Source organism: Triturus cristatus, chromosome 2_1 (assembly GCF_964204655.1).
Source record: "Triturus cristatus chromosome 2_1, aTriCri1.1, whole genome shotgun sequence".
Lineage (NCBI taxonomy): Eukaryota > Metazoa > Chordata > Amphibia > Caudata > Salamandridae > Triturus > Triturus cristatus.
Window position 1 is genome coordinate 1,184,831,089 of NC_140581.1, and position 27,529 is coordinate 1,184,858,617.

The 27,529-nt window shown below is 42.5% G+C and overlaps 1 protein-coding gene across 1 annotated transcript in view; it reads right to left on the reverse strand.

Annotated features, from left to right (window-relative positions):
* LOC146866582 (neuronal acetylcholine receptor subunit alpha-7-like) overlaps positions 1-27,529 on the reverse strand; it is a 1,495,911-nt gene that overhangs the window by 794,656 nt on the left and 673,726 nt on the right. Inside the window, exon 5 of the mRNA XM_085640655.1 lies at positions 3,369-3,448. Coding sequence (XP_085496781.1) covers positions 3,369-3,448 — 80 coding nt within the window. The remainder of the gene's footprint in view (positions 1-3,368; positions 3,449-27,529) is intronic.

Consider the following 27,529-nt stretch of genomic DNA (forward strand, 5'->3'; position numbering starts at 1 on the left):
TTGATGAAGAACACCAACTACTTTATGACACCCCAGCTATACTGGATTGTTTTACCAGATACTATGCCCATCTATACACCACCAAGTCGACAGTACCCACCTCTGAAACTAACGATTATCTAGATGATATAGCACTGGCTTGGTTATCCGACACCCACCGCGAGTATTTCTGCCACCATATCACAAAAGAAGAGATTAGGGACGTGATAAACTCCCTCCCAAACAATAAGGCCCCTGGCCTGGATGGTCTCCCAGGAGAATTTTACAAAGAGTTTCGGGAAGTATTGATTCCTCATTTGGCGGAAATGTACGAAGAAGCATACGAAGAAGGCACGCTCCCGCCTTCATTCCGTAAAGCACTCCTGATAGCGCTTCCCAAGCCAGATAAAGATCTAACTAAATGCGACTCCTATCGTCCGTCGTGCCTGATAAATATAGACGCTAAAATACTAGCCAAAATTATAGCAACAAGAATACAACCACTATTATGTAACCTGGTGTTGCCGGACCAAGCGGGCTTCATACCAACAATGTCTACTGCACACAACATAAGTACCATTTTTGCACTGTATCATCATTTAGACACAGACTTACCAGCTGCCACAGCCTTACTGGACGCGGCGAAGGCTTTCAGTTCAGTGGAATGGGACTTTATGTTCACAACATTGAGAAGGATGGGCTTTCCTGAGCCATTCCTGAAATGGATCGCATTGCTCTATGCAAAAGCCAGGGCACGAATCCGAATAAACGGGAACACCTCAGACCCAATTGAAATAAGTAGAGGTAGGAGACAGGGCTGCCCGCTGTCCCCACTGTTATTTGTGCTAACTTTAGAGCCTTTAGCATGTAAGGTTCGGCAAAAACATCCAGAGTCAGCGCTACAATTTAACCTTCATCCTATTGGCATATCATTATATGCGGATGACATGGTCCTATATGCGCGCCACCCTGACATTCATCTAAACCCACTTATTAGGGAATATATTAGATTTGAGCATTATTCAGGTCTCCGAATCAACTGGGACAAATCTGTAGTTATCCCTCTCACAACTGCAACACCACAACTGAGTCTGGACTATCCTCTGAAATGGCAAACAGATCCGGTGAAATATCTGGGCATATGGATATATAGGGATCCAGACACGGTAATCAGAGAAAACTATAGCAGAGCAATGTTAAAACTTGAAGAACAGGTAAATAAGTGGATCAAAATGCCGCGATCGCTAGCAGATCGAATAGCATTGCAAAAAATGATTGTGCTTCTTAGATTTTTATATTTATTCTGGAATACACAGACTTGGCTTATTCTGGAATATACAGATTTGGCTAACACAAGCAATATTTGTTGAATAAGATCTGTCCTACAACGCTTAACATGGGCCGGGAAACAGGCCAGTGTAAGCTGGAAAACCCTAACACAACCATATCACCATGGGGGCTTTGGAGCCCCAAATCTCCAATTATATTTTTATTGTGCGCAAGCACAACACGCTCATGATTGGGTCCAACCTCATGCATATATTCCAAACATAGCGGTGGAGTACGAAAGTGTGCACCCGTTACCGCTGACCACATTTATCATGGACCCGATCAGATTTACGCCACCTGGGAGGATACATGCGGTTCACTGCACCTCTAGAGTATGGCACACACTAGCATATAGGGCAAACAAGCTCCCAATATATGCTAAGGCACTTCCATTAGCTCATCACCCCAAACTTACAGTTACTCAAGAAAGGAAAATGCTAATGCTACTAGAAGAGATGGGTCTAACAAACATGGAAAAAGTGTTCCCACATAATAAGTTTATTGAACTAGAGGACCCATCACTCTGTGCACACCAATCGCCACTAAAGAAGTTTGCATATCTGAGATTGCGTATGGCAATTAGGGAGTTGTATAGGTCGTTCCCAGATGAACCTACACAATTGAACGCGCTGCAGATACTGCTAACGGCGCCTACACGTCAGAAACTGGTTAAACTTATACAACGCAGCACAAGATGAACAGAGAAGGGGCTCAGATATAGCAATGCAGAGTTGGGCAACCACAATTGGTGAGGCTATAGATGAGTCAGACTGGAAATATAGTTGCACACAGTTACAGCTCCTTACGCCAAACTGCAATCTACGTATTATTCACTTCAAGTTTCTGCACCAAATATACTATACCCCGGTGAAATTACACAAATACAGTCTTAGAGAAGACGATAAATGTCAGAGATGTAACACACCGAATGCTGACTTCCTACATATGTCATGGGCATGCCCACAACTCCATAAATACTGGCAGGACATCACGGACACACTCACTAATATGTTAGCTGAGCAGATAACGAACACACCTATGGTTTGCATTTTAGGTGCATGCAAACTTAAGTTATCCAAAAAACTGAAGTTCTGGCTGTGGCATTATTACTTGCGAAAAGGCGAATAGCTATACGCTGGGGAAGTAAGAGGCCCCCAAGTCTCAAAAACTGGCTCACTGACATGACCTACTGCAGATAAACTTTGGAGGTTTATGCAGAAGAACTTCCACAAGCTTCGCGGCCTACGGAGTTCTGGGAGCCGTTAGTACAATACTTACAACATACACAGGAGGAAACTGATGCATCACAGACCCAGGTAGACTGCTAGGGGGGACCAAGACAGTAAATAGATATGCATACAATAAATGTAATTTAACATGTCATGGAAAAATAATAAATCATGATAATTGCACAGAAGTTGTATTACCATTGTAACATGAGGGATTGCATACTTACGTTATGCACTAGAATGTGGGAAATGCTCTGCATACTATGTTAATCATTAGTACAATATGATATGTCTGTCATGATTTGATGCTGGTCGGACAAAAAAAAATATGTTGCCAGCTGCCACTGGATAAAGTTGTTGAAATTAAAATTGTCCCTTAGTTCTGAATAAATGCTCTTGAAGGTTTGCATCTGAAAAACTTTGAAGCCAGTGCCCAAATACATCGCAGAGTATTAAAATTGTCAATGCATTTTCTTTACTGCATGAAAAAAGCATGCACTTCTATATATTGCAGAATGCCATAAAGATATGAAGATTGGTATCCATGTGGTACTTGTGGGAACTTCGAGCACCTTATTCTCTGCCATACATATTGCTGCTTTGCACACATGCACCTTAAAACTGTATTTAGGGGCCCTGCCACTTTGGATTTGTACAAATGTTTTTATCAATTTTTATGCTATACATATTTTATCTATATATTTCGGTGTATACCTTCCTGGGAGTTTATTTGTTGTATACTTTTTAGGATCTGTGTGATTGCAATAAAGTTGTAAGTAAGCATAAAGATTTTTCAAATGATAAACAAAACGTGTCCTGGTCACTTCTTACCTGGCGGAATGTATTGACAAGCTCCAGAAGAATTCACGAGGACATTGGTGTGAAAAGTTGAATCAAAGCGTTCATCTGCACTGGAACCAAAAATAAAAGAGAATTAATAGCTGTATCCTGTACAATCATTCCAGCAGCGCAGCCTGTTGTCAACAGGACTTAAAAAAAACAGTCTACGGTACTCCATAATATGATGCAAAACTGTAAATTGTTTCTTATCCTAATCTGCGGGAAAGTCTCAATCACTTTTTGTTGTCACATTTAAATATATAACTGTGTACTCAGTCTTACTTTTGATGATTCTCACCAAAATAATCCCTTGTTGCACATTACACATAAACAGCAAGCGTTTCAAGGGTGCCCCACATTTTTCTTTCATCATGGTCTACAAAAATGGTATGGTTTTTAGGATGAGTATTGGCACAACGAATTAAAGACAAATGTATTGTGTTTTCCGGTAACTCAAATTTAACTTTTGGAGGGCCAGAGGTCTCTTTCTTTAAAGGGGGTCTGTAGGGAATGTATTATTTAGATGTGCACAAAACAAATTAGGTCACACACAGCATTATCTCACTTATGTTTTGGGAGTTGGTTTCCACTCCTTTGTGGGAAAGTGCTGATGATGAGAAAGTGAGCAAAATGCAGAGCACCTGCCAACTGTTCCCTGGGTGATGCTTGCGTGAAGTACTTCCCAAACACATCACATTTGTATTTGTATCCGAAAACTTGTCAGAATCACCATAGGGGGGGTGGGGGGGGGGGGGTGGCCCTGTGTTTTCATTTTTAAAGATACACATGGGGGTTTATGAATAGATATAAAGTCTTCCCCGCTGGAAGAGAAAATGTGGGGCACCCTTGAAACGCATGTTGTTCACGTGTAGTGTGCAACAAGGGCTTTTTTTATTGACAGTGTTGAGTGTAGGGTGCCCCTTGTTTGCCTACTTAGATAGGCAGAAATAGAGGTCAATTTTCACTGCCCCTCACCACCAGAAAAGCCCTAGGGGTAAAGGGAAGTAAAAACTGCTAAAAACATCCTCACCATGTGAGAGGACTCCCATGGTGATGGGAGCATTCTCTTTTTTTTTATTTTCAAAAAGAAAATTCCACTTTCGGATTTTCTTTTTGAAAATGAAAAAACATAACAGTTTAGTGCATGGCTCTGTAATGTTGACAGAGCTGTGCACCAAACTTCAAAAAGCTTTGACAGGAACTGCTGTGATGCCAGCTCCTGCCATTGCTTTAAGAAATGACTGCTTAATTAGTGGGGATCAGTGTACTGCATGCAGAATGATAACTGAGTGTGTACTGGATGATTACCTTGCATGATAATTATTATGACATCTCTTGCTACGATATTAGGTGACGCCTTCAAGTTGTACTTGTCATTGTTTACTGCAAAATCAATAAAAACAAACAAAACAAATAAATAACTGCCTGCTTGGCGTGAGTTCTAAATTTGGAGGGCGGCACCTCTGTTAGGACGACAAAGTAATTTACTCCATCTCCCTAACAGAGAAACGGGCCGCTCGCCACAATATAAATCAAGCTCTTAGTCTCAAGTTGTTGGGAAAACTTCTTCTGGTCAGCTCGGCGGCCCCTAGCTCCTAAGGATAGGCTTCTGAGTACCAGGTCTCTCTCCAACCAGGCCTACAGCAGGGTCTAGTCGTCTTTAGGCAGCTGGGCCCTCTGCTTTTTGAGGCCCTGAAGCAGGTAATCTGAAGTCTAATACCTTGGCCCTTGGAGTGCAGTTCCAGACTCTGAGTGCTAGCTAAAATTTGAAATCCATGAGACATTGGACGTGTCCCTCCTTCCAGTAAGAATCAGAAGTCAGGATTCTTCTTTCTCCAGCAGGGCCTTCTTCTTCAGATGAAGTCGTCTCAGGTCTGGAAATATTCTGAGAATGAGGTGGTTTTCTCACAGCTCCCTAACTCCCTTTGCAGCACTTCCTCTTTGACCTAATGTAACATTATTTTTGTTTCAACATGGCAGGGCCAGGATACCAATAGACTGGCCAGTCTTCAACCTCTTAGCCACTCTACTCCCCGACATGATCAATATAGTTTCTCTCCTATTGTGGCTGGAGCCTGGCTGTCTAGTCTGTCTTTGTTCTGCCAAACATTACTATCCCCTTCCAAATAGCTAATCCCTGCAAAGTGGTCAGCAGTTAACACCTATTGGCATTCCCTGGGCCCACAGGCAAGCCGCAGTGCTCCGAGCCAGTCGGTAACCCTCCCAGCCAAGAATGCGAATTTCAGCTCTGGAGGTATAAAGAATGGTAAGTTACTTTTTTGATTCATTTATAAAATTCTGATTTCACCATTAAGTAATATTTTTAAAAACTAAGCAAGGAATAACTTTGAAGAATTTCAATAAAGATTTTAAGTCCACCAAGGCATTTAAGGGAAAGCTCTAGACAGGTGTACAAACTTAAATAGGTCTTGGGGTTTAGTTCACTGTGAGAGCACAGCAACCAAACCGTAGTGTGTCCTATGTTTTTACATTAACACCCTGCCCTGAAGACTTTAAGGCCCACTTTAGGGGAGACTTATGAATATATAAAGTAGGCTTTTTTGCCATGTTAAAGGCACTTACCTGCCACATGTCAGTGCATTTAAACTGTAGACTGGCAAGGGCAAAATGGTGCTCCAGACAGAAATATATTTTTGTGACCTGTGTGGGTGGTGTAAATATACACTGCTGTGCATATATGACATTACCTTTCCTTGCCATAGGTACACTTTAGGCACCATTTACACAGGATTTCAAACATCGTTAAATAGGCCAAACAGGCAGTTCAAACGAAACACTCATCTTTTAGAGGGGAAGCACAGACTTTACTAATGTTTAGCAGTAGTAAAATGCACGGTGGCTTAAAACCAGAAAGAATAGGACCCAGAAAAAAAGGCAAAAAATCGGGGGTGATCATGCAGAAAAGGCAGCTTTGCACCTATGAGTATTTCACGTCAAAAGCACAGGATAAAACATGAAATAACAAATAACAAATATGTACACACAAAGTTAAAAAGGAACTTTTTTTCTTTCGAAACCACAAAACCAGGCACATGGACACTTAAGAAACATAGGGCCTGATTCACAAAGGTAAACTTACATGTGTGTGTAAGTTCACGCTTTTTCAGCATTCACAAAAATGCATTTAGTACGTTTACGAATGCAGAGACTACACAGTTGGGGCACAGAACTCCGCACATAGAAAGATAGGACTGGCCTATTTTGTTGTGTTGTCCTATCTCAATTTTCTCCTCCACTGAGTGAACTATTGACTTGCTGTTCTGAAGTTCACTTATTAGGATGTGTACTTATTTGTTTTTTTAAGATGCTTGCATTTGGATGTGGTTTGATTACCTCTATGATTTGATCACATTATTTGGCAAGCCTGGTTTCCATGCTGTGCATATGTTGAAGCAATCAGGTCTGTGCTTGAAGGGCAATTCATCTTTCATAGGTATCTTAGTGAAGTGTATGATGTGTAACTTTGCATTGCTCTCGGCTAAGTGTGTAGCTGTGACAAATCTGCTCTCTTATGTATTTCCTAGTGTTTGTTCCGCTGTTATTCATAGAGAGGTGAATATGAGCGGGTTTCTATCATCAAGAAGTTACCTCTTTCCTTTAAAGCAGCCTGTGCTCCTTAAAGAAACTGGTTCGCCTTTAAAAAATTCTTGTTTGGAAGCGCCCTGGGGGAGGCAGCAGTGGTCCTTCCCCAAGGTCACCCAACACAATACCCAAAGGAGAAACTGACGAATTGGGACAGAACCAACTTTGCAAATGGATTATCATGTTGTTTGAGGAGTCAGTAACTTTTCAATATCAACACCATTCCAAAAATCAAATTAGGCACACAGCTCTCCAGATTCTAACCAGAAGTTAGTGAATGAGGTACTGGTGGTCAGATGTGTTGCACACATACCAAGAAAGCAGTGAGTTTCTGCCAGTCTGGCGTGGTGTTGTCTTCCACTCTATTGGTGATGAGCGGACTGCGGGTCCTTGACCACCAGCTTGTTGTTTCTCATATCAGCATAGCTGGTGTTGGACTTATTCCTGGTTGGAGGTTGGGCCCTAACTGTGTCGGTAGTACAGAATGTGCAAGGGATGTGACCTTCCTCCTCAAAGGTTCCTTCCTATATCGTGCAGCTAAACGGTAACCTCCTCTTTTTCTTTTTGCACGTTTTCAAGCGCCAATTAGGATTGGCTTAGTTATCCTCTATGGGCATTTGTATGAGCACCATTTTGAATTGGGTTCATTTTCCTACAACAATTTGGATTGGTTTAGTTATCTTCTAAAGGTAGTTTAATGGGCCCAGTTTTGAATTGGGCTCATTTTACAATACTATCAAACATTGCCTGGCGCCTTTAGTGCCATTTTGGATTGGGCAGTCTTCCTCATGGAAATGATCAAATATAACTTGTACATCTGGATATGTATATAAAATGTGTACTCCTACCTCTGCGTCCACATGTTACCAGTTTAGCCTCCCACCATCTTTAGCACAAGTTTCTTTGGTCTTATCAGCATTATTGCATTATGGTAGTTGTGTTTGCAATAATCTTTTGGATTTAACATGAATGGAATTTCAGCCACTGACACATTTATAACAGAACCTGGCAGACCTCCTTTGGATGGGCTGCGTTGGAAGGAGGCTTTTGAGGCATCTTTGGAGGGCGTTGATGGAGATAGTTTTATGAATAAATAAAGCGGCGAGTTTCTGCCATCCTAGTGCAGTGTCACCTTCCTTATATTTACCCTTAGGGAATTTTACAGTGATTAGAAAACAAGTAATTTTGAATTTTGAGAGTCAATAATTGACGAAGCCCCTTGAGATTAATCTTAGGGAAAAACTGGTTAGCTCATATTTGGGTGTGTTAAGATTAGGTAAAAATGTTTTATGCCATGGTAAGATTGGTACTTGCTTTGGGAAGTAGATGAGGTGTACAAGTACTGTGAGTTTTCGTGGGTGAGGTTTGATCTGGGTCTATGAGGTGGGATCAGTGGTGCTTGTTATGTTATGTTAAATTAATTTATAGAGCGCAACGGTTACCCTGGGGTGTCCTGGCGCTGTTACCAAATCCTATGTAGCTAAATTACCAAGGAGCTTACTGTGGAGTGCGCAGATTTAGAGGATGAATAGCCATGTTTTTAATGCCTTTCTAAAGGACAGTAGATCAGGCAGATTTCTGAGCTGAACCGGAAGATCATTCCAGGCCTTAGCTGCCCCCACGACAAATCTTCGGCCTCCCCACGAGAGCTTTTTTATCTTGGGGATAGAAGCCAATTTCGCACCCAAAGACTGCAGATTTCTAGTGGGTATGTACCACTTTAAATGCTTTTGCAAATAGTCAGGCCCGGTCGAATGGAGAGCCTTAAAAACCGCGCTTAATGTTTTGAAGAGCATCCTTTTCCTGACTGGAAGCCAGTGTAGCTTCTGAATTTCTTTGGAGATCGGTGCAAATTTGGGGATCCCGGTCAGTAGTCTGGCCGCTGCGTTTTGAAGCCTTTGTAGCTTATTCAGAAAACGTTCCTGGATGTTTAAATAGAGACTGTTACAGTAGTCAAGTCTGGACATCACCAAGGCAGAGACCACTGTTTTCTGGCTTCCTGACGGCAGGAAAGGCAGAATTGTTTTCACTGTCCGCAGCACAAGCGTTGTAGAAGAAGAGACTGAATTAATTTGGGCCCCCAGATTCAACTTGTCATCTACAATTACTCCCAATTTTTTACTTTTTGAACTGGGACCGGGAGGTTCCCCATACTAGCAGGCCACCATTTAGCATTCCAAACGTTTGGTGCATTTCCGAACACTATGACCTCTGTTTTATCGGAGTTCAGCTTTAGGCAGTTTTCCGCCATCCAGTGGCTCACTGCCATCATGCAGTCATGAAATCTGTTCACCAAGCTGCCCTCCTGTCCTGGCTGCAAGGATACCACTATTTGAGTGTCGTCTGCGTAGGATGTTAAGTCGAAACCCAAGGTTAATAATGAGGGCCAATGAGGACACGTAGATATTAAACAGGGTCGGGCTCAGGGACGAACCCTGGGGGACTCCGCACGGTAAGATAAACGGTCTTGAACGGAAGTCACCCATGGAAACCACCTGGGATCTGTCAGCCAGAAAGGATTTTATGAGATACCAGGCTTTGCCCTGGATACCGCATGCCCAGAGCCGATCCAACCAGCGTTGATGGTGGACTGTGTCAAAGGCAGCGGATAGATCTAATAGTATCAAGGCTGCTCTTCCTCCCGAATCTACCGCTCTTCTGATCTCATCCGTGGTTTTCAGAAGTGCTGATTCTGTACTGTGGCCACTTCGGAAACCATACTGCGTTTCATCTAACGTCTGAGATCTGAGAAGAAAGGCCGCTAGTTGTGTATTGAGGGGTTTTTCCACCATTTTGGCTGGTAATGGGAGCCTAGAAATAGGGCGGAAATTAGAGGGTTCCAATGGGTCTAAGTTGGGTTTTTTAAGGAGGGGTAAGATTGATGCTTTTTTCCAGAGCCTAGGGAAACATCCGGTCTCAATCATAGAATTGAACACTGGGGTCAGAGCTTTACTGAAAGGTTCGGCTACTGACTTTGCGATGGACACCGGGCAGGGGTCATAGGGTGAGCAAAATAACAATGTATTAAACCCAGATCTGTGACTGGGGGTGAATGTTTTGCCAATGTGCAACATTCCGTCCATCATCTTGTGTGTTTTGCTGTTCACCCTATGTGATAAGGGTATGCCCAGACGTGGGTCCCGTGCTAACTACGCCACTTGAGTCAAGCTATCCTGGCTGAAGAGGGGTGAAACCCCGAAACCGGTCCTAGGATGCTTGATTCCGGTCCAGGGAAGACATGGCTTGGCAGTTCGGGCTGGACTGTTCCCATGAGGCACAGGGTCAAGACTGATTTGCATATGGCCATGTCTGAACTGGGGTGGCGTGGTGAGCAAAATAACGATGGATTAAACCCAGATCTGTGACTGGGGGTGAATGTTTTGCCAATGTGCAACATTCCGTCCATCATCTTGCGTGTTTTGCTGTTCACCCTATGTGGGAAGGGTATGCCCAGACGTGGGTCCCGTGCTTACTACGCCACTGGAGTCAAGCTATCCTGGCTGAAGAGGGGTGAAACCCCGAAACCGGTCCTAGGATGCTTGATTCCAGTCCAGGGAAGACATGGCTTGGCAGTTCGGGCTGGACTGTTCCCATGAGGCACAGGGTCAAGACTGATTTGCATATGGCCATGTCTGAACTGGGGTGGCGTGGTGAGCAAAATAACGATGGATTAAACCCAGATCTGTGACTGGGGGTGAATGTTTTGCCAATGTGCAACATTCCGTCCATCATCTTGTGTGTTTTGCAATTCTAATCGAAGGCCCTGAACTGGAGTGGCCAGACAAGTGTTAGTTATTTTCCGTAAAAGTTTGCCTTCACATTTGTTTAGAAATGCCATTATTTTTTTTTTTGGGGGGGGGGGGGGGGAGTTCTAAGGCATACGTCATACGTCAGGATCTTTATTCAGTATATTTCCATAAAAGCTTGAAAATGCCTCTTTCCTGAGTAAATATAAAAATTATTTAAAGCATTTACGGGGGCTGTGGCTTTGGATTCTAAGTGCAGTAGATGAGTTATTTTCACATATCTGTGAAAATAGTCTCCCTAGGTATACATACTCGTTTACCATCTCTACTAGTGTACCTCCTAGTTTCCAAATAAAGTGGATGTGACGCTTCTTTCCCCTGAAAGGGTCCACTTTTGACTTTGAAATATTTACTTTCAAGATATTTTTTTCAGTTTAAGTGAAAAGAGCATCTAAATTGCATTGTAGCTCAATCAATGTTAAGTCAAATATGACAATATCGTTGGCATATATTAAGGCGTGGAATTCATGAGAAGCTATTTTTTGTGGACAATTCTCTATAACTGGTAGACACTCTGGTAAACCACTTACATACTGGAAAAAGAGTAAGGGTGCTAACAAACAGCCTAGCTTAAGGCCACTCAAAGTAGAACGCCACATTTAATCTTAATATAGCATCAGGGATCCCCATTTTCACCAATTTCCTCCATAGGCAGGGTCTATCGACCCTGTCAAAAGCTGTTGAAAAGTATATGAACAAACTATAAATTATCTGTGATTTCATTATAACATATTTGTCGATTAATTATTGCAAGAGTTTGAGGTTATCGATGTCAGAATGCTTCGTACGGAAGCCAGCCTGGGCCATTGGCATCACTCCCCTTGAAATAGCTCAGTCCTTAAGATGGTTCTGAATGCATGCCGCAAAGATCTTCCCAGTTGCATAAAGCAGAGCTATCTGTCTATAATTACTGGGAGAAAGTATTGAGACCTTCTTCAATAGAGAAATAACAATTCTCCCAATCCACGATTTTGGGATTCCACCACATTTGTAGATGTGGCAGAACAATGGTTCCACAAACTTGCTCCAGCCTTCGGGGGTACTTTTGAGGACTATAACTGGGATCTTATCTGGACCCGTTCCCTGCTGAGGTTCTAGACCTCCTGAGGTAAGATTTTATTTGCTCCTCCGTCAGGGCACTTATCCCTTTGTCTGCTTCACGACCAATCATCGACCTGCAAGGAGCTCTTTGGCAGGATTCGTCTAGGTTTGCTTTATAGTGCTCTAGCAGATACTTTTTTCATTCATTTTGGGAGACCAGAGATGCCGTAGGAGATTTTTGAGCTCCGCTCGCTTTGCTATTAGACGCCAAAACTGTTCCTTATTTTTTTCAGAGATTGCCAACTGCAAATAATCCCAGTTTTTGTCCATAGTTTCTCTTTTTTACGTAAATTAGAAATTAATTTTTTCCTGAGAATAGAGAAACTTAAGAATTGCTGTCTGATTCAACTATTTAACCATCTTGATATATCATCTGTAGGATTACTTCATTTTCTTGGCGGTTTTAGATTGATATCCAGAGCAGCCGTATTCTGCATAGCTTGAACTACCGCCAAAAGAGTCTGTTCAAAGTCTGAAGCTGGATTGATTTCCTTTTTGGATTGAAGCTGCTGTTGAGTAGTGATCAAAACATTCAGCTTATACAGACTGGCAGTGATCCATATAACTCTACCTGTCTTTGAGCTATAAGGGTATCTCCACTCATTTGTGAAAGTGGCCAGGAGGAGAGAGAAAGGAGGTACAGCTCAATTTTTAATGTCAGTACTGCATGATCGCTGCTTTGTGTAAAGTGTACACTTTTGAAATAAACCAAACCTACAAATGTAATCGAGAATAGACTGACCAGGACTCCCATTCTTGTAAATGACGCAGGAACATCCACTTCTATCCTACCATTTAAGATTACTCCAGTAATTCCACATACCAGTTGTAAAATCAATTTCCCTCGCTTATTGCCTAATATACACTCAGGAAAAACAGGGTTTGGGAGAGACCAATAATCATATAAGTAATAACTCCTAGAAGGTGTTACCAGACTGTTGGAAAAGAACATGTTAAAGTCTCCCAATAGAAGGTTTTGCGGAATGATTTCTGAGTCTACGGTAGATTCGATTAAATCAAAGATATGGACCAGCATTCGATCGTGTACATAAATATTAAAAAGGAGAAGTGTAGCTGCAGAGGTGGAACTCTCCTTCGGTATTTTTAGCTTAAGGCAATGAACGTTTTTGCTGGGTAAATGAACAATTTTGTAATCCCACTTGATTTTCTCTGATAACAAAATGGCTAGATCTCCCTTTGCATGACATTGACTCACTCTCGCTGCTTGTATCTCGAAGACTAAATAGCCTGTTTGATAAAACTCTTTTAATGCCCAGGTCTCTTGAAGGCAGGAAATTGCTGGTGATGTTTCTAATAAATTAGATAATTTGATAGGTTCAAGCACTACCATATTCCAGGAAACTATGTTAATAGTGTTGCTAAAAAGGAAGTTTAAATCTTCTTCCCTGACTATTACCGTTAAGGAACTCCCTATCCAGGCCCAACATTTTTGCTAGAAGAATCCTCAGACTGAGATTGTCTATTATTCTGGATTGTCCGGTCTCCATCTTCAAGATATATTGTCTACCGGGGTCCCACAGACTTACCCATCATCTCCCAACCATCCAGTAGTGACCAACTCCATTCCCATATGGCTGGAGCAAAAGTTAGCACCAGCTCCGACCACCTCTCCTACACTTCCCCCCACTCACTTTCCTCCTGGCTCTCTCCCACATATTCCCCTTTCCCCACAGGGGGCTTGCCCACTCTCCACCAAGAAACCTGTTTCCCCTAACCTACCCATCTAATACCCAACTCTCGAAAATGTCCCCCCTCCCACCCAAACTCCTTCCTCATGCCAATTCAAGCACCCACTTACCCTGCTGTCCTGTACATCAGAGATGGAAATCCTCCTCGGGGGATGTCCCTCCTCCTCATGGTCGCCTTTTCTTGGACTTGCCTACCTTCACCCTAATGAACACCCCTCCCCCTCCGCCCCACAAGAGCCACGTCCCACAATCGGATCCTGCTTCTAAGCTCAAGGTAATAAACAGGGAACTTCTAAAACTCAAATCTGACATACAAAATCTCAATAACATCACCACGGATCTGGCCCTTGACCTCTCCTCCAACAAGATCTCGCAGGAAATCCTGCACTCGATCAAACATCACCCTAAGCTGCCATCCACATCCACTATGTCTCCGAGTGACCTCGGGCAGAAACCCCCAGGCCAGAACTCCAAAAACCATTTATCAGAACTAGACATTCTCTCTCTCCTCCGAGATTACAATTCCTCGCTTACGGTCATCCCTATCCCTTTTGGAACTTCACAATCCACCACGTTAAATACAGCCCGAGCATCTAATCCCAAGCAGGGCCCCACTGAGGCTATACAAAGCATCACTTTTAACCAGCGTAGAGCTCCCAGACACAACGCCAGTACCGTAAACTTTAATAACCTCATGCAGATTCCCATTACACAGCCCTCTCTCACTGACCACAAACCACACCTGAAATGCATGTTACTCAACTGTAGATCAACGGTTAAACATGCCATGGACATTACCGACCTCATTCTTGTTCAGGAACTTGACCTCCTTATCCTCACCCAAACGTGGCTCACCGACTCCTCAGGTCCCATCCTTGACATTCTAGTCCCTCCAAGCCACAACATTTTCAGACTTGACAGAGTTAAGAAAACGGAAGGTGGCATAGCCTGTATCTACCACAACTCTCTAACAGCAAAACAGTCCACTTCAGCAAATCTCTCATCCTGCGAATATCTATGCATTGACATCACTAGCACTCCTAGACCCTTATGCAGCCAACACATCTTCTACCACCCCCAGGAGACAACCTCCCTTTAATTGAACAATAATTGAACAAACTATGGAAACCATCTCCTCCAACCAGGGTCGACACTGCCCCCAGATCTTCTTTGGTGACTTCAATCTCCATTGGAATGACCCGCACGGTCAGGCGGTTAACAGTCTCAAACATTTCCTAACTGACTTCGGCCTGACTCAATTATGTGACAGCCCCACACACAACTTAGGCTCGACCCTCGATCGAATCATATCCAGGCCGAACTCCATTCACCTCGAATCTATTCTACCCTGTGACTGGTCAGACCACCACTATATCACCTTCCGCATCCTAGAAAGCTCGATCTCCAAAAGATCTCAACCACTAAAACAAAAACACTGGAAAAGAACGCTCCAAAATACAAACGTAAATGAGCTCATATCTTGTTGCAATATCTACCTACCTCTGCCTGCAAACATGGTTGATGTTCACAAACTCACTGAGCACTATAACAACACCATGTTGTCTGCCCTGAATGCAACTGCCCCCTCCAACTCAAAAGAAAACCCATCAAAGACTCCAAACCATGGTTCAATGACAGCCTAAATGCTGACAGACGCAGCCTGAGATTAGCAGAACGCGCTTGAAGATCAGCTCCATCCACTGGTATACTAAAAATTCTAAGAATAAACAGGAGTAGATACAACAAACTTATCAGAACGGCGAAAGCAACCTTCCTCAAATCCCAACTTGACAAAGTCAAAAACCGCCCAAAAAGGCTGTTTGAGTTGATTATATTACAATTCAATAACACTCCTACTCAATCTCCTCTCATCTTCGGCCATCAGCCAAACTGCGATGCAGTTGCTGACTTCTTCCTATAAAAGGCGAGTGAATTTGAATCAGATTTAAAGTCTGCCCTGATCAATCTCTCACTCCCTACTGACTCCTCCTTACCCTCGCCCCCTCTTACGCTGCCCGGTCTCTCCCCTTAAAACAATGCCTCTTGGAGTCAATTCACACCCCTCAATGACACTGCCATCTTCAACATACTATCGAACTTTAAACCTTCAATTCACTTCAATGATCCCCTCCCCCCAACTTCTTTGAAGACATGATTCATTCACTGGTCCCGCTCTGGTCCAAGATCATCAATGCTTCTCTTTTTCAAGGTGAGATCCCCGACTGCCTGAAGGCGGGCCTAGTTCTCCCTATTCTCAAAAAACCCACAGCGGACCCTGAAGACCTAAATAACTATAGACCAATCACTAATATCCCCACCCTGGCAAAACTCCTTGAGAAATGTGTACAAGATCAACTGCGCAAACACATTGAGCATTTCCAACTTCTTGGCCAATTCCAATCGGGCTTCCATCCTGGCCACGGCACTGAAATGGCCAACACTCATATAGTGGACAACGCTCTCACATTGCTTGACCAGAATGAATCTTGCCTACTGATATTACTCGATCTCTCATCTGAATTTGACACTGTCAAATATGACAATCTACTTAACCTTTTGGAATGCAGGATGGGGTTTTCAGGCACTGTACTAAAATGGTTTACCTCTTTTCTCAACAACAGAACGCAGAGAGTCAAATCCAATCAAACTCTTTCCAATTCCAGCCCCTGCACTCTGGGTGTCCCCCAAGGGTCCTCGCTCTCCCCACGCTCTTCAACCTATTCATTGAACCACTTACTGTAATCCTCAAAGCTTCTAACATTCAATACCACATGTATGCGGATGACACCCAATTGCACATGAAAATCTCTTCTCCTGACGATATCAAGTCACTCTACGGAACACTGCACGAAATCCTAAATTGGCTAACCACCAACCACCTCAAACTAAACGCCTTTAAAACGGAATTCCTCCTCATCTCACCAACTAAGCAAACCCCCTTGTTGAGAAATATCTAAGAAACCTCACCGCTCTCAACTGCACACCACATATCATTGATTCCACGAAATCACTGGGAATTGTGCTAGATAAAAACCTAAACATGCAAGACCACATCAGAGCATTTACCAAAGGAGTGAACTTCCAACTGAGCATACTAAGTAAACTCAAACCCTACCTTCCCCAAGATGACTTCAAATCTGCACTGCAAGCACTAGTTCTATCAAGACTAGAATACGGCAGTTCTACTCTATGCGGGTTACCTAAACTCAGTTTAGCCCCCCTCAGAGCATCTCTTAATGCTGCGACCAGACACATCTCTGGCTCAAAGGAAAACTAACCACATCTCTCCAGACCTGAAATCGCTCAACTGGCTTCCATTTGGGTCAAGGACCCAGTTAAACATTGCATGTATGACCCACAGAGCATTACACTTCAACACTCCTCTGTACCTATCAAATAAGCTGGAACTATCTGGTGGCTCCCGGCCCTCAAGGAGCACCAGCACATTGCTGCTCATGCTTAAGAAACTTAAAAAAATGAAAACTTACAATCGTTCATTCTCTGGTATTGCCCCGAGAACCTGGAACTCCCTACCAGTTGAAACAAGACTGATTCGCTCAACATTTGCCTTCAAAAGGGAAGTGAAAGCTCTTCTAATGTACACTGCGCTGAAATAGAAGCAGCTTTTCTCCTTTTGGGTCTCCACTCTTGTTTTGGCGATTAATCTACTACCTGGCATATGGTATACGGCCTCAGTGTTCGCCCGCTAATATGTCATTACGTACTTGATGTATATTTCTCAATTTTCTCCCACAGCTATTTACCTATGTCTTCCGGAACCCGTATGTAAAGCGCTCTGATACGTGCTTGGGTCATGTTCGCGCTATACAAAACTTTAAATAAATACATGAAAATAAATAAAAATGGTCAAGTTTTCTACTGATACGGCATGTGAAGATGTCATCAGGAGATTACTTTTGGACTGAGATAACCTCTCTCAGGTTGGGACTGTGGTTCTTGAGGAGGTTATTTTAAGGTTAACTCCGATAACATTGAATCCTTTTTTATGTAGCGTTTCACTTTCTTTTAACACTATTGATGGTACCACATTAGACCAAAATTCCAATCTTGCTATTGCAACATTAGATTTATCTTGAAAGGAGACTAGTTTTATTTCTGGAGATGAAAAAGAATGAAGACTGGTAAGGGTCTGTAGAACATTCAAGATCCGTAACCGATTTAAGGGATCATTGCCTGTCGCAAAAAGGTCTGAAATCTCTAGCGTGCAAAACATGCTCTGATGAGCTTTGTTTTCTACTAGTAAGTCTACAGTATTTGGAACAAAGTTTTTTGGGGATATTTGGGGTCATATGTATCATTCCAAATTGTGATCGCAAACGCCGAAATTCGCAGTATTTCGGCGTTTGCGATCGCAATTTGGCTCAGTGGTATGTATTAAAGAAAAAACGCCTCGCAAAATAAGGAATCGCAAAATTTGTGATTCCTTATTTTGCGATTGCATTTAAGGAATCGCAAATAGCTATTCCTTAAATGCAATGTAAGAAGCACAGAAAAAGTCAAATTTTGCCTTAAGGAATCCAAATTACCACCAACTTCAACTTGGTGGTAATTTGCGATTTTCCGGAAAAATGCACTTTTTTGCATTTTTAAAAGTTCCATGTAAGGCGCACATGTGCACACATGAACATTTATGGGGTGCAACAGGGTGTCCTTTGGACACCGTGGCACCCTTGAAATTGCATTCTCAATTTGCGATTCACTAATTGAGAATCGCAAATTGAGAATGTCTTCCCATTCATTCCTATGGGCCTCTAGGCCCATAGGAATGAATGAGGAGGTATTCCTTGATTGCAAATCGCAATTTGCAATTCACAATTAAGGAATATGTAGGATTTGCAAAATTATTTGCAAATCCTACATACATAGCGTTTTGCGATTCTCAAATAGCGATTTGCAAAAAAGCGCTATTTGAGAATCTCAAAACCAAACTTTCATACATATGGCCCTTGGATAATTGGTATTTGAGAAATTTTGGCTCATGAAGTTTTCAGCGCAAGGATTCAGATGTTGGGATGAATTGTCCCCAGAAGATTTTTGTGATAATCCTTTTTCCTGGAAAGTGTTTTGTTTTGAGGATTTCCAGTTTTCGAAGTTTCTTTTCCTTCTTGTTGATCGGTTTCCAGAGGATCTAATTGTGGAAACTTTATTTTCTAGAATTTCAATAATTGGGAATCTTTGTTTCTTTTTGATTCCTTCCTTTAATAGTGGCTTTGTTTGCACTTTCTTTTTTACTTCAGAGTTTTTTTTTAGATGTTATGTTCACTGTTGACTTGGAACCTTTATTTGTAGATGTTGAGGCAGAAGAAATAGGTTGCTGTAGCATCTCTCTTTGGGATAGTTTGGGATGGTTGGATTTGAGTCGCTCTCACCTTCAGAATCATGAAAATGTTTTCAGAGCGAATAGATGGGGTTTCCATTTCCTTTTAATGTTACCTACTTCCTTTCTTTTTATAATGCAAGTTTGCGTTGCTCCTGTACTACTTTGAATCCGTGGGAATCTGTCTCCCTCCAGAATTTCTCTAGGTTAGGGTTTATCACCCAACCCTCCATTATGTTCTTCTTTACTGATCTGTGGTGACGAAATGGGTCAGGTCCTAGGCCATAGCTAAATGTGGCAGCTGCTTTAGACTTATGTCCAGTAGTGTAAAGTCCATATTTGCAATATCTTTTATAGGGGCTTTTTCATAAAGAATGTTGCTGATCTGCTACAGTTGAAAGATTTAGTTCATCCTTGCCATCTTGTTTTAGGACATCTGACTTCCTGTTTACATTCATCCTCTCTTTTTGTTCTGCAGTGTAGTCCAACTTGAAGCCTAGATTTATTTTTGCCATCTTGTTTTGGGACATCTGACTTCCTGTTTATATTCATCCTCTCTTTTTGCTCTGCGGTGTCCAACTTGAAGCCTAGATTTATTTTTCCAGGAGCTGATTTTGCCGCAAAAAACTCAGTTATAGAAGGCGTCCCTGCAAGGGCGCTTATATGCGCCTGTCGTATTTTACTCTTTCGCACTTTTTGAGCAAGTCCTATTCTTTTCATGTACACTGATCGATTTCACAGCTTTTTAAAAGCCATTAGGGACACCTTTTGGATCAAATTCCAACTAAAGAGTAGTTACTTATGGTGCTAAGTGCACCAGAGGTCTGCAGTTGAAGTCGCCTACTTCCTCCAACACACCCAACAGAAACACTCAAGCTGATTACCTATTACATAATACTAGTCGGTTGACTCTGAGGAATTAACATCGCTGGAGCAGGCACAGAAACTCTTTGGGATGCTGCAACTTGTGCCGCCTCCTCAGAGTACTCCAAGCCCATAGACTGCTATCATCTGATGATCGCTGATTTTGTGGACAGATTTGCGTGGATGCCGGTGGGGGGACACTCCTAACACTGGCACAAACTGGGCCTACTGAATGCAACTGAGAACAATAGAGGGGGAACAAGAGGGGCTTTTACTGCTCAACCAGGAGCAGAAGGTCCAGCATAAAGGAATGCCCACATAAACGTTAAGTCAAAAAGAAAATATGCTGTTCCTTATAGGTCGGAATTTAAAGAGTCACAAGAGACAAGGATCCCATGATTCCAATAGTATGGAAAAATATTGGGAATCCAAAATTTTGGATAATAATGCCCTCACACACCCTTGCAGGTGTCATGCTTCATCATCTGGGCTGCTCCTCGTCGGGTCGGTGATGCAATACCCGACGGGTAAGAGACACTCACTTGCGTTACAACCTTTACACCCATTTCTAACAAACTCACCAAGGTGTTAAGGAAACACTGGAGCATACTGAACACGGGGGCCCTACAACTAAACAACCTCGGTTCGCGTTTAAACGCTCGAGGAACCTTAAAGATATACTGATTAACACCAGACCCAAACATAAGGTCACCAACAGACTGGGGACACTTTGGCAATTACCAACTGTTGTTGGGCACTATCCCTGTGGCACTTGTACGGCCTGTGCCTTCACTTCAATACACAAAACAATCACCTTGAACGAGACGTTCAATTGGGAAATGAGAACACACACAAACTGTAACACCGCGAATTGTATTTACTTATTGACATGTCCCTGTGGTCTTCACTATGTGGGTATGACCACTCGCCCAATTAAAGTCCGTATTTCAGAACATCGCAGCAATTTTCGCTGACGTAAAAATAACACCAAAATGTGCCTCCACTTTTTGGAAAAAGCCCACTCTCCGGACTCCCTACAATGGGTGGTTCTGGAAGCTTCACAGAACTCATCCAAATCTCAGTTATTTACCACGGAACAAAGATGGATACACCATCTTTCCTCACAGGTTAGAGGGTTGAATGATGATATCCCTTGGAGCTCAATTCAAATCTAAAGCCTCCAGTTGTTCTAAATCTTTCTCTTCGCCTTACTTTAAATTACTTTGTTGGACCTCAGGAATTGGTCTTTGCTGTTAGTCCACCATCTCAGTAACATTGCGTTTTTTGAACCATAGAATATACTCCAATTAAGGTTCTTTTTACATACCCACGTCAACTAACCTAGTTGATTTCATTCTTGAGCACGACGGAAATTATCGTAATTTAACTGCTGGTTTCATCCCTGTTAATCTAACATTCCTTTTTGGGTTCATCGGCGTATATATATATTTTTTATCATATATATTTTTTATCGCCTGTAAACCGCTTTTCAATGACCTATGGCATCTCCAATATCTTAACAAATCTATGCGAGTTTTTTGCCAACATACAATAAACGTCACCCCTTGCGCTCCACGCACTTGTCACCATTACAAGATGGCCGCTGTCATTTCTTTACTTGAGACTCACAACAACCCAACCATGCTAAACCACACCCAGTGACACGTGGCGAATCAAGCATTGAAAAACTAAGGAGGGACTGACTGATACACCTCCCGGACCCGGTGGACAGGGAAGGTCGTCTAGCAGCATAACGAGAAACCTCTGTGAGTAATTCCTGAACTACTGACTATTTGTATTGTTTGCCCATATCGGCACCCTCCCGAGTATACTGAATCAATCTTGCCTAGTCTGACTTGAGTTTGTTTTTACTGCCCCAGAACACCTCCGACTTTTTAGATTGATAAACTCGAGCACCCGAGGTTAAACATCACATACGTTAATCTCGCTCCTTCTCCCTCGCTATGTTTCTACAACGCTATACTTCCACTAGATAGCTTTAATATCACACATCTTCTGCTTGATCTTACGAGTCAGACCACTGATATTACGTGTGAGACAAGCGTTTTCTTTTAATCTCCTTTACGTCTCCAATGACTTATTGTGATGATAATACCAGTGTTTAAGGCGTTATTCAGTGCCTTTCCCTCAACTACCCCCCCTTTTAGTAAATAAGGTGACACCAACCTTTGTTGCTCCACCACGCTATAATTCCATTAGATAGCCAAAACAACAGATATTTCCTGCTTGTGTTCACGAGTGAGATAACTGATATTACGAGTGAGACAACTGTTTCTTTAAAATTCCTTTACATCTCCAATGAACAACTGTGTTGACAACATCAGTGTTTAAGGCGATAGTCAGTGGTTCTATCTGCTTGTTCAGCCTCATTGTTATAGGAGTTTTGCGTTATGCATAAACCACCGGGTACTGATGATGCCTGGAGCTTACTGATTAGGGTCAGTACCCTTTATTATTTCTGCTGCTGCATCATGGTTTTTCCACAGGGGCTTAGAGTCACATTAGTTCACTGTGGATTTTTACCGCCTGTTCACTTTTAATATTGATTTTAGCACCATAATAATCACAACACGTGTGCTAATGATGAGGAATTAGAGTCACTCTGAGATCATACCTAGGTTGATCATGTTCTGTTTTCATAATGAAAAGATATTTTATTATTTTTGTCTCCCTATATAGGTATATCCAGACACATTAGCCTAGAAGCATTTTCACTGTGAGTAAATAAAATTACCATGTACATCATGTGTAGATAGTTATCTATTCTTTGGTCCTGAAGAATCGCTCGGATATTTTTCCACTAGCGAGAAACATGTCGACCCACACTTGATAGAACAAGGAAACACACTATATGAGACATCACACTCAGACTAGTGCCTTGCTCTTTATTTTTAATTAGGGTAGGAGACCCCCAGAATAAAACACTTGCTTACTTCGGCACTCCCAACCCTATTTTATCTCACTTCATCTACACAATATTGGCCCCATACCCGCACATCATCATACGGCTATTGGATAAAAAGATCTCCGCCAAAGAGCCCCTAATTTTAGGGAGCCCGTCGGGTATTGCACCGCCGACCCGACGAGGAGCAGCCCAGATGAAGTATGACACCTGCAAGGGTGTGTGAGGGCATTATTATCCAAAATTTTGGATTCCCAATATTTTTCCATACTATTGGAATCATGGGATCCTTGTCTCTTGTGACTCTTTAAATTCCGACCTATAAGGAACAGCATATTTTCTTTTTGACTTAACCTACTGAATGCAACCCCGCAATCCTCACCCAGCACTAGCAGTGCCACTTCCGCGGGGGACTCAGGGCTCACGCTCCCTACTGCCAGGTTCAGCCATGGCGCCCGTGCCAGTTTGTTGTTTAGCCACAGTGCTTTAAATGGGGAAAAATAAGTGCAGGTACTCATTAAAATAGAGGTGTGTCAAGTGGGCGGGGCTAGGGGCGGGGCTAAGGGGAAAATAACATCATACATAGAGACTTCTGTACCAGTTGCAGCACATATTAAAACACATGAGAAATGTGTTTATGTCAAAAAACACGAATTATCTCATAACACAAAATGAAAGTCATGATAGCACTTTCTCCCGAATGGTCGCTGCGCACCTGATTGACAGTGCAGGGTCAGTCTAGAGACCCTGCCCTGTTAATCACAGCGTGACACAAACCCTCTCACCCTCCTGCAGTTTGGGGACAATGAAATGGGCGCTGCTGGAATCTTCACCAGCAACTCTGTAAAAGTATACTTCAGCCAAGTTAATTACAAGCTCCTCAGAGGCAGAGCGGCCTCTGCCCTGCACTGGAGCAGAGAAACCGAGACTGCCGTGCCATGGATCGGGGTACCGGTACTCTCCCTGGCTACAGAGAAGTGCCGGTACTGACGGCAAAAAAAATCGGAAGTGCCGGTACTCAGTACCAGTGAGTACCGGCCCATTTAAAGCACTGCACAAAGGGGAAAGGAGGGGCCAGACAAGGCAGCAGCTTTCAAGATTTTCGTTTGTTTGGCGGCTCGAGGCTACGGTTGTTTCCAAAGGCCACACTTTTCACACTTTCCGCCTCTGTCTGCGCTCCAACAGCTCCGATGCTCCTGTGCTCCCAAAGCTCCCCGGCATCCCTCCACCACTCTGCTCTTCACCGGGGAGAGGGAGACAGAGCAGCAGCTCTCAACTTTTCAAGCAATTTGCACTACGGGGCAAATTGCGGGGGATTGCCGCTAACTTTTAGGTAAGCTGCTTTAGTCAAGTCTTACATGTCGCACTTGTACAGTATTTTATGGGCACAATTGCTGTTTAGATTTTCTTATTCTTTTTATGAAGTTGCTTTCTTTTAAGTGTATTTCAAAAACTGTCTCAAAGGTGTCCCTGGTCAAGTAAAACCACTGGTTTTGAAACGTTGACTTTTTTCCTTACGCAATATGTACTCCATTACCTTCTAAAATCCATATTTTACAATTTTTGGAAGAACAAGGCTTTGTATCCAATGACTACATGAGTTTAGTTCTGTTTCAGACTTTTGATTGCTTGCTAACTCTGTAGTATGTAATATGTTTTGTATAAAGCTTTGGCACTTTTGTTCGTTTATTTTCAATGTATTGCCTCTTCAAAGCCAATGTAAATATAGAGCATTGTTATGATACGTTGATTATCAAATTTGCTTTTTTCATCTATTGATAAATACTTCACTTTCATTCTTTGTGATTATCTCATTTAACTTTGACCATTATATTGTTCTGTGCTTACCTTGTGTGACTTGGCCTGGCAGTTTGGGCTTGACTGTTCCCATTGGGCACAGGGTCAATACTGATTTGCATATGGCTGGGTCCAAACTGGAATTGCATGGTGAGCAACAAAACGATGGATTTAGGGCCAGATCTCTGTACTGGGGTGAATGAATTGGCATTGTTCTGCATTCTGTCCATCAATTGTTCTTTTTACCTTGTTGTGTTGTCCTATCACAATTTCCCCTTCCACTAGTGTACAATTGATATGTTGTTCTAATTGAATATCGTAACTGTTTACGGGAGGTACTGGCGCTTACTGGGGCTAAACAACTCCCCTGGTTCAAGCACATCGCCAAATGGTGCAAGTTATTGAACCTAATGGATCTATGGGATTATCTAGAACGGGCTACCAGTCGTGACATTTTGTCTCTCAAAGCTACCTACTGGAAGGTGGTGGGCGAGCACTATATGAACAACCCAACCATCGGCCAGTTAACTACAAACTTCCTAATCATAAAATCTTGCTCCCTATTTGAACCATTCCTTGACCTGATCTAGCCCCCTCTTGCTAAAAGCTTGTACATCAGGTTTAGGTATGGTAATCTGTTGTTGAAATTTTCGGGGAAAGAAGCGAAGGGCCTAACTATAGAAACCTGCCCGGCATGCTGCGCAGCTGCCGAAACGCAAGAACATATTCTGTCCGTCCGCCCCAAGTATAGGTAGGTACGCAGGAGATGGATTAGACCTATATGCCTCAACATGAGTATTAGGAAGTACCAGTTTGCATTTAGAATTTTAAAAACAGACACTTCTGGACCAATTGTGTTTTCTCTTTGTCGTTTTCTGTTATCTTTTTAGTTGATCCGTAAAAAAATTCTTTATTAATCATGACACCATTTTAAAACTTGTTTTACGTATCCTTTCATGATATATATGTATCTTACATCCTTAGCTGATTTACATGGTTTAGTTTCCATATGCTTCATTTCATTGTGCCCCTCCCCTAGCATGATTAGATTGTTGGTACATGTATTTATGTTCTTAAAATGATTCAAGATGTCATTTGTATTTGCAATTGCAATGGTTTAATACTATTTTAATTGTAGATATATTTATGTTTTAATCCTTTTATACTTTGATTATTTTTTTACAAATGACCGAATAAAGTTATTATGATGATGATATGATGATGATATGTTGTTCTGTCTTTACCCTGGTTCTCAGAGTTTATAAGGTTTACGCTGTTTACTGTTACATAACAAATTAACTCAAGCAGCAGATCAAAGCCAACAAGATTGGTTTGCTCGATTCTGATAGTGATACTATGTGTCACTATCACTCAGACTCCACTATAACACCCACACAGCAATTTACACACACACACCCCAAATGCACCCATTTCTCCCTAAACTTATGATCACCGGGCTCTGATCTTACATTTTCAGACTCTCAGAGAGACTAGAAAGAAAACCTAAAGTTACTTCACACACACCTCCCTGTACCAGGGGATGTCAACACATGAATTAAGCTCTACATCAGATTTGTAAGAGTGCCCTGAAAGAAAAAGTCGAGACCTTCAACCATAAACAAATGGAGAAAGTAGCAAAGCATAGCGCTGGATTTACTATCAAAATCATATTCAGCACTAAAAATACTCTGTAAGTAGAAAAATTGAAACCACTAATTTGGACCGACCATCGCACTGCCTCATTCTCTATCCTCAATGCCCTTTCAATATATACAGCAAAAGCTGCATAGCAAAACATTTACCTCGCCATTGGACTTCATCATACTAGCACATGTCACACTCCTACAAGAAAGCCCATCCGCCCTGAAATTAAATCACCTGTCCGCTGTCATGGACACAGTGAATCTATGAGCTTGGGATACTTTAAACAATTTTAAAAACCCCAAATTCTTCCACCTCCTCCTTATTATCAAAGGAATGATGAAACTGCATGATGAAAAAGAAATGGTGAACCATCTACAACCAACTGGCAATAAGACTATTAAGGTCAGTTGCCATGCTAACATGGCTTACAACAAAACCTAAACACAGCATACAGCAGAGAAAGAATTACATCATGTATTGATAGGACATAATCAACAAACACAGAAATCGCTTCTTCGGCAAAATCACTGAAATTCAGTACACATATAAATCTATTCAAAACAATACTGCTGCTTCCAAGCCTTTCATATAAAACCTATGCCAAAGACCCCCCATCCCCCAATACCCATACTAATCACTATACATGCACTAATTTCTGACTCTCACCTTCTACATTTTTGCAGACTTGCAAGTAATGATAAAAACCAACATTTCCAGAGTTCCACCCATCAGCCTACTGCTCTGTCTTGCTGGGTTAGACTAGAGACATGAATGAATTAAAATCAACAGATTGAGCTCTGATAAAACAAACACATACTATGCAGGAATTTCCACAACTAAGTTAGGGCTCCTACGTGTCCAGCTAAAGTAGTCAAGAACCTTGGAGCATGAGGAGGAGCCTAGCGCGCAACCAAGATGGACGTGTAGGCACAGGGCTCCCCGGACCCTTGCCGCTCCTCGCAACTTATCCTGACATTATCCTGGATTTGTGAACGGATTCTGGAAGATGAACCTTGGCTGAATCCATAACTCTTTTCAGAACGTAAATCGGACCTGGGAGACCTGAAATATAGCGTCTTGCATTTTGGAGGGCCACCTGGAAGCTGTGCTCGGTGCTTTGGTGAACTGTGGGGCCGGGGAGTAGTTGAACAACAACGGCATCGGAGCCTTGCCAATGACCGCGCCCCCACTTTCAGTTTCGCTTTTGCACTTCTGCATGGCCTGATCGAGGAGCTACTTCGCGCGGCTGGGGCGCCCTCCGGCCTTTGTACTGGACTGATTTGTGCCTTTTTCTCCACTTTTCCGTGCGGGCTCTCGGGCTGTCTGTGTCTGATCTGCTGGCACCCCTTTGCTATCGGTCCTGGCGG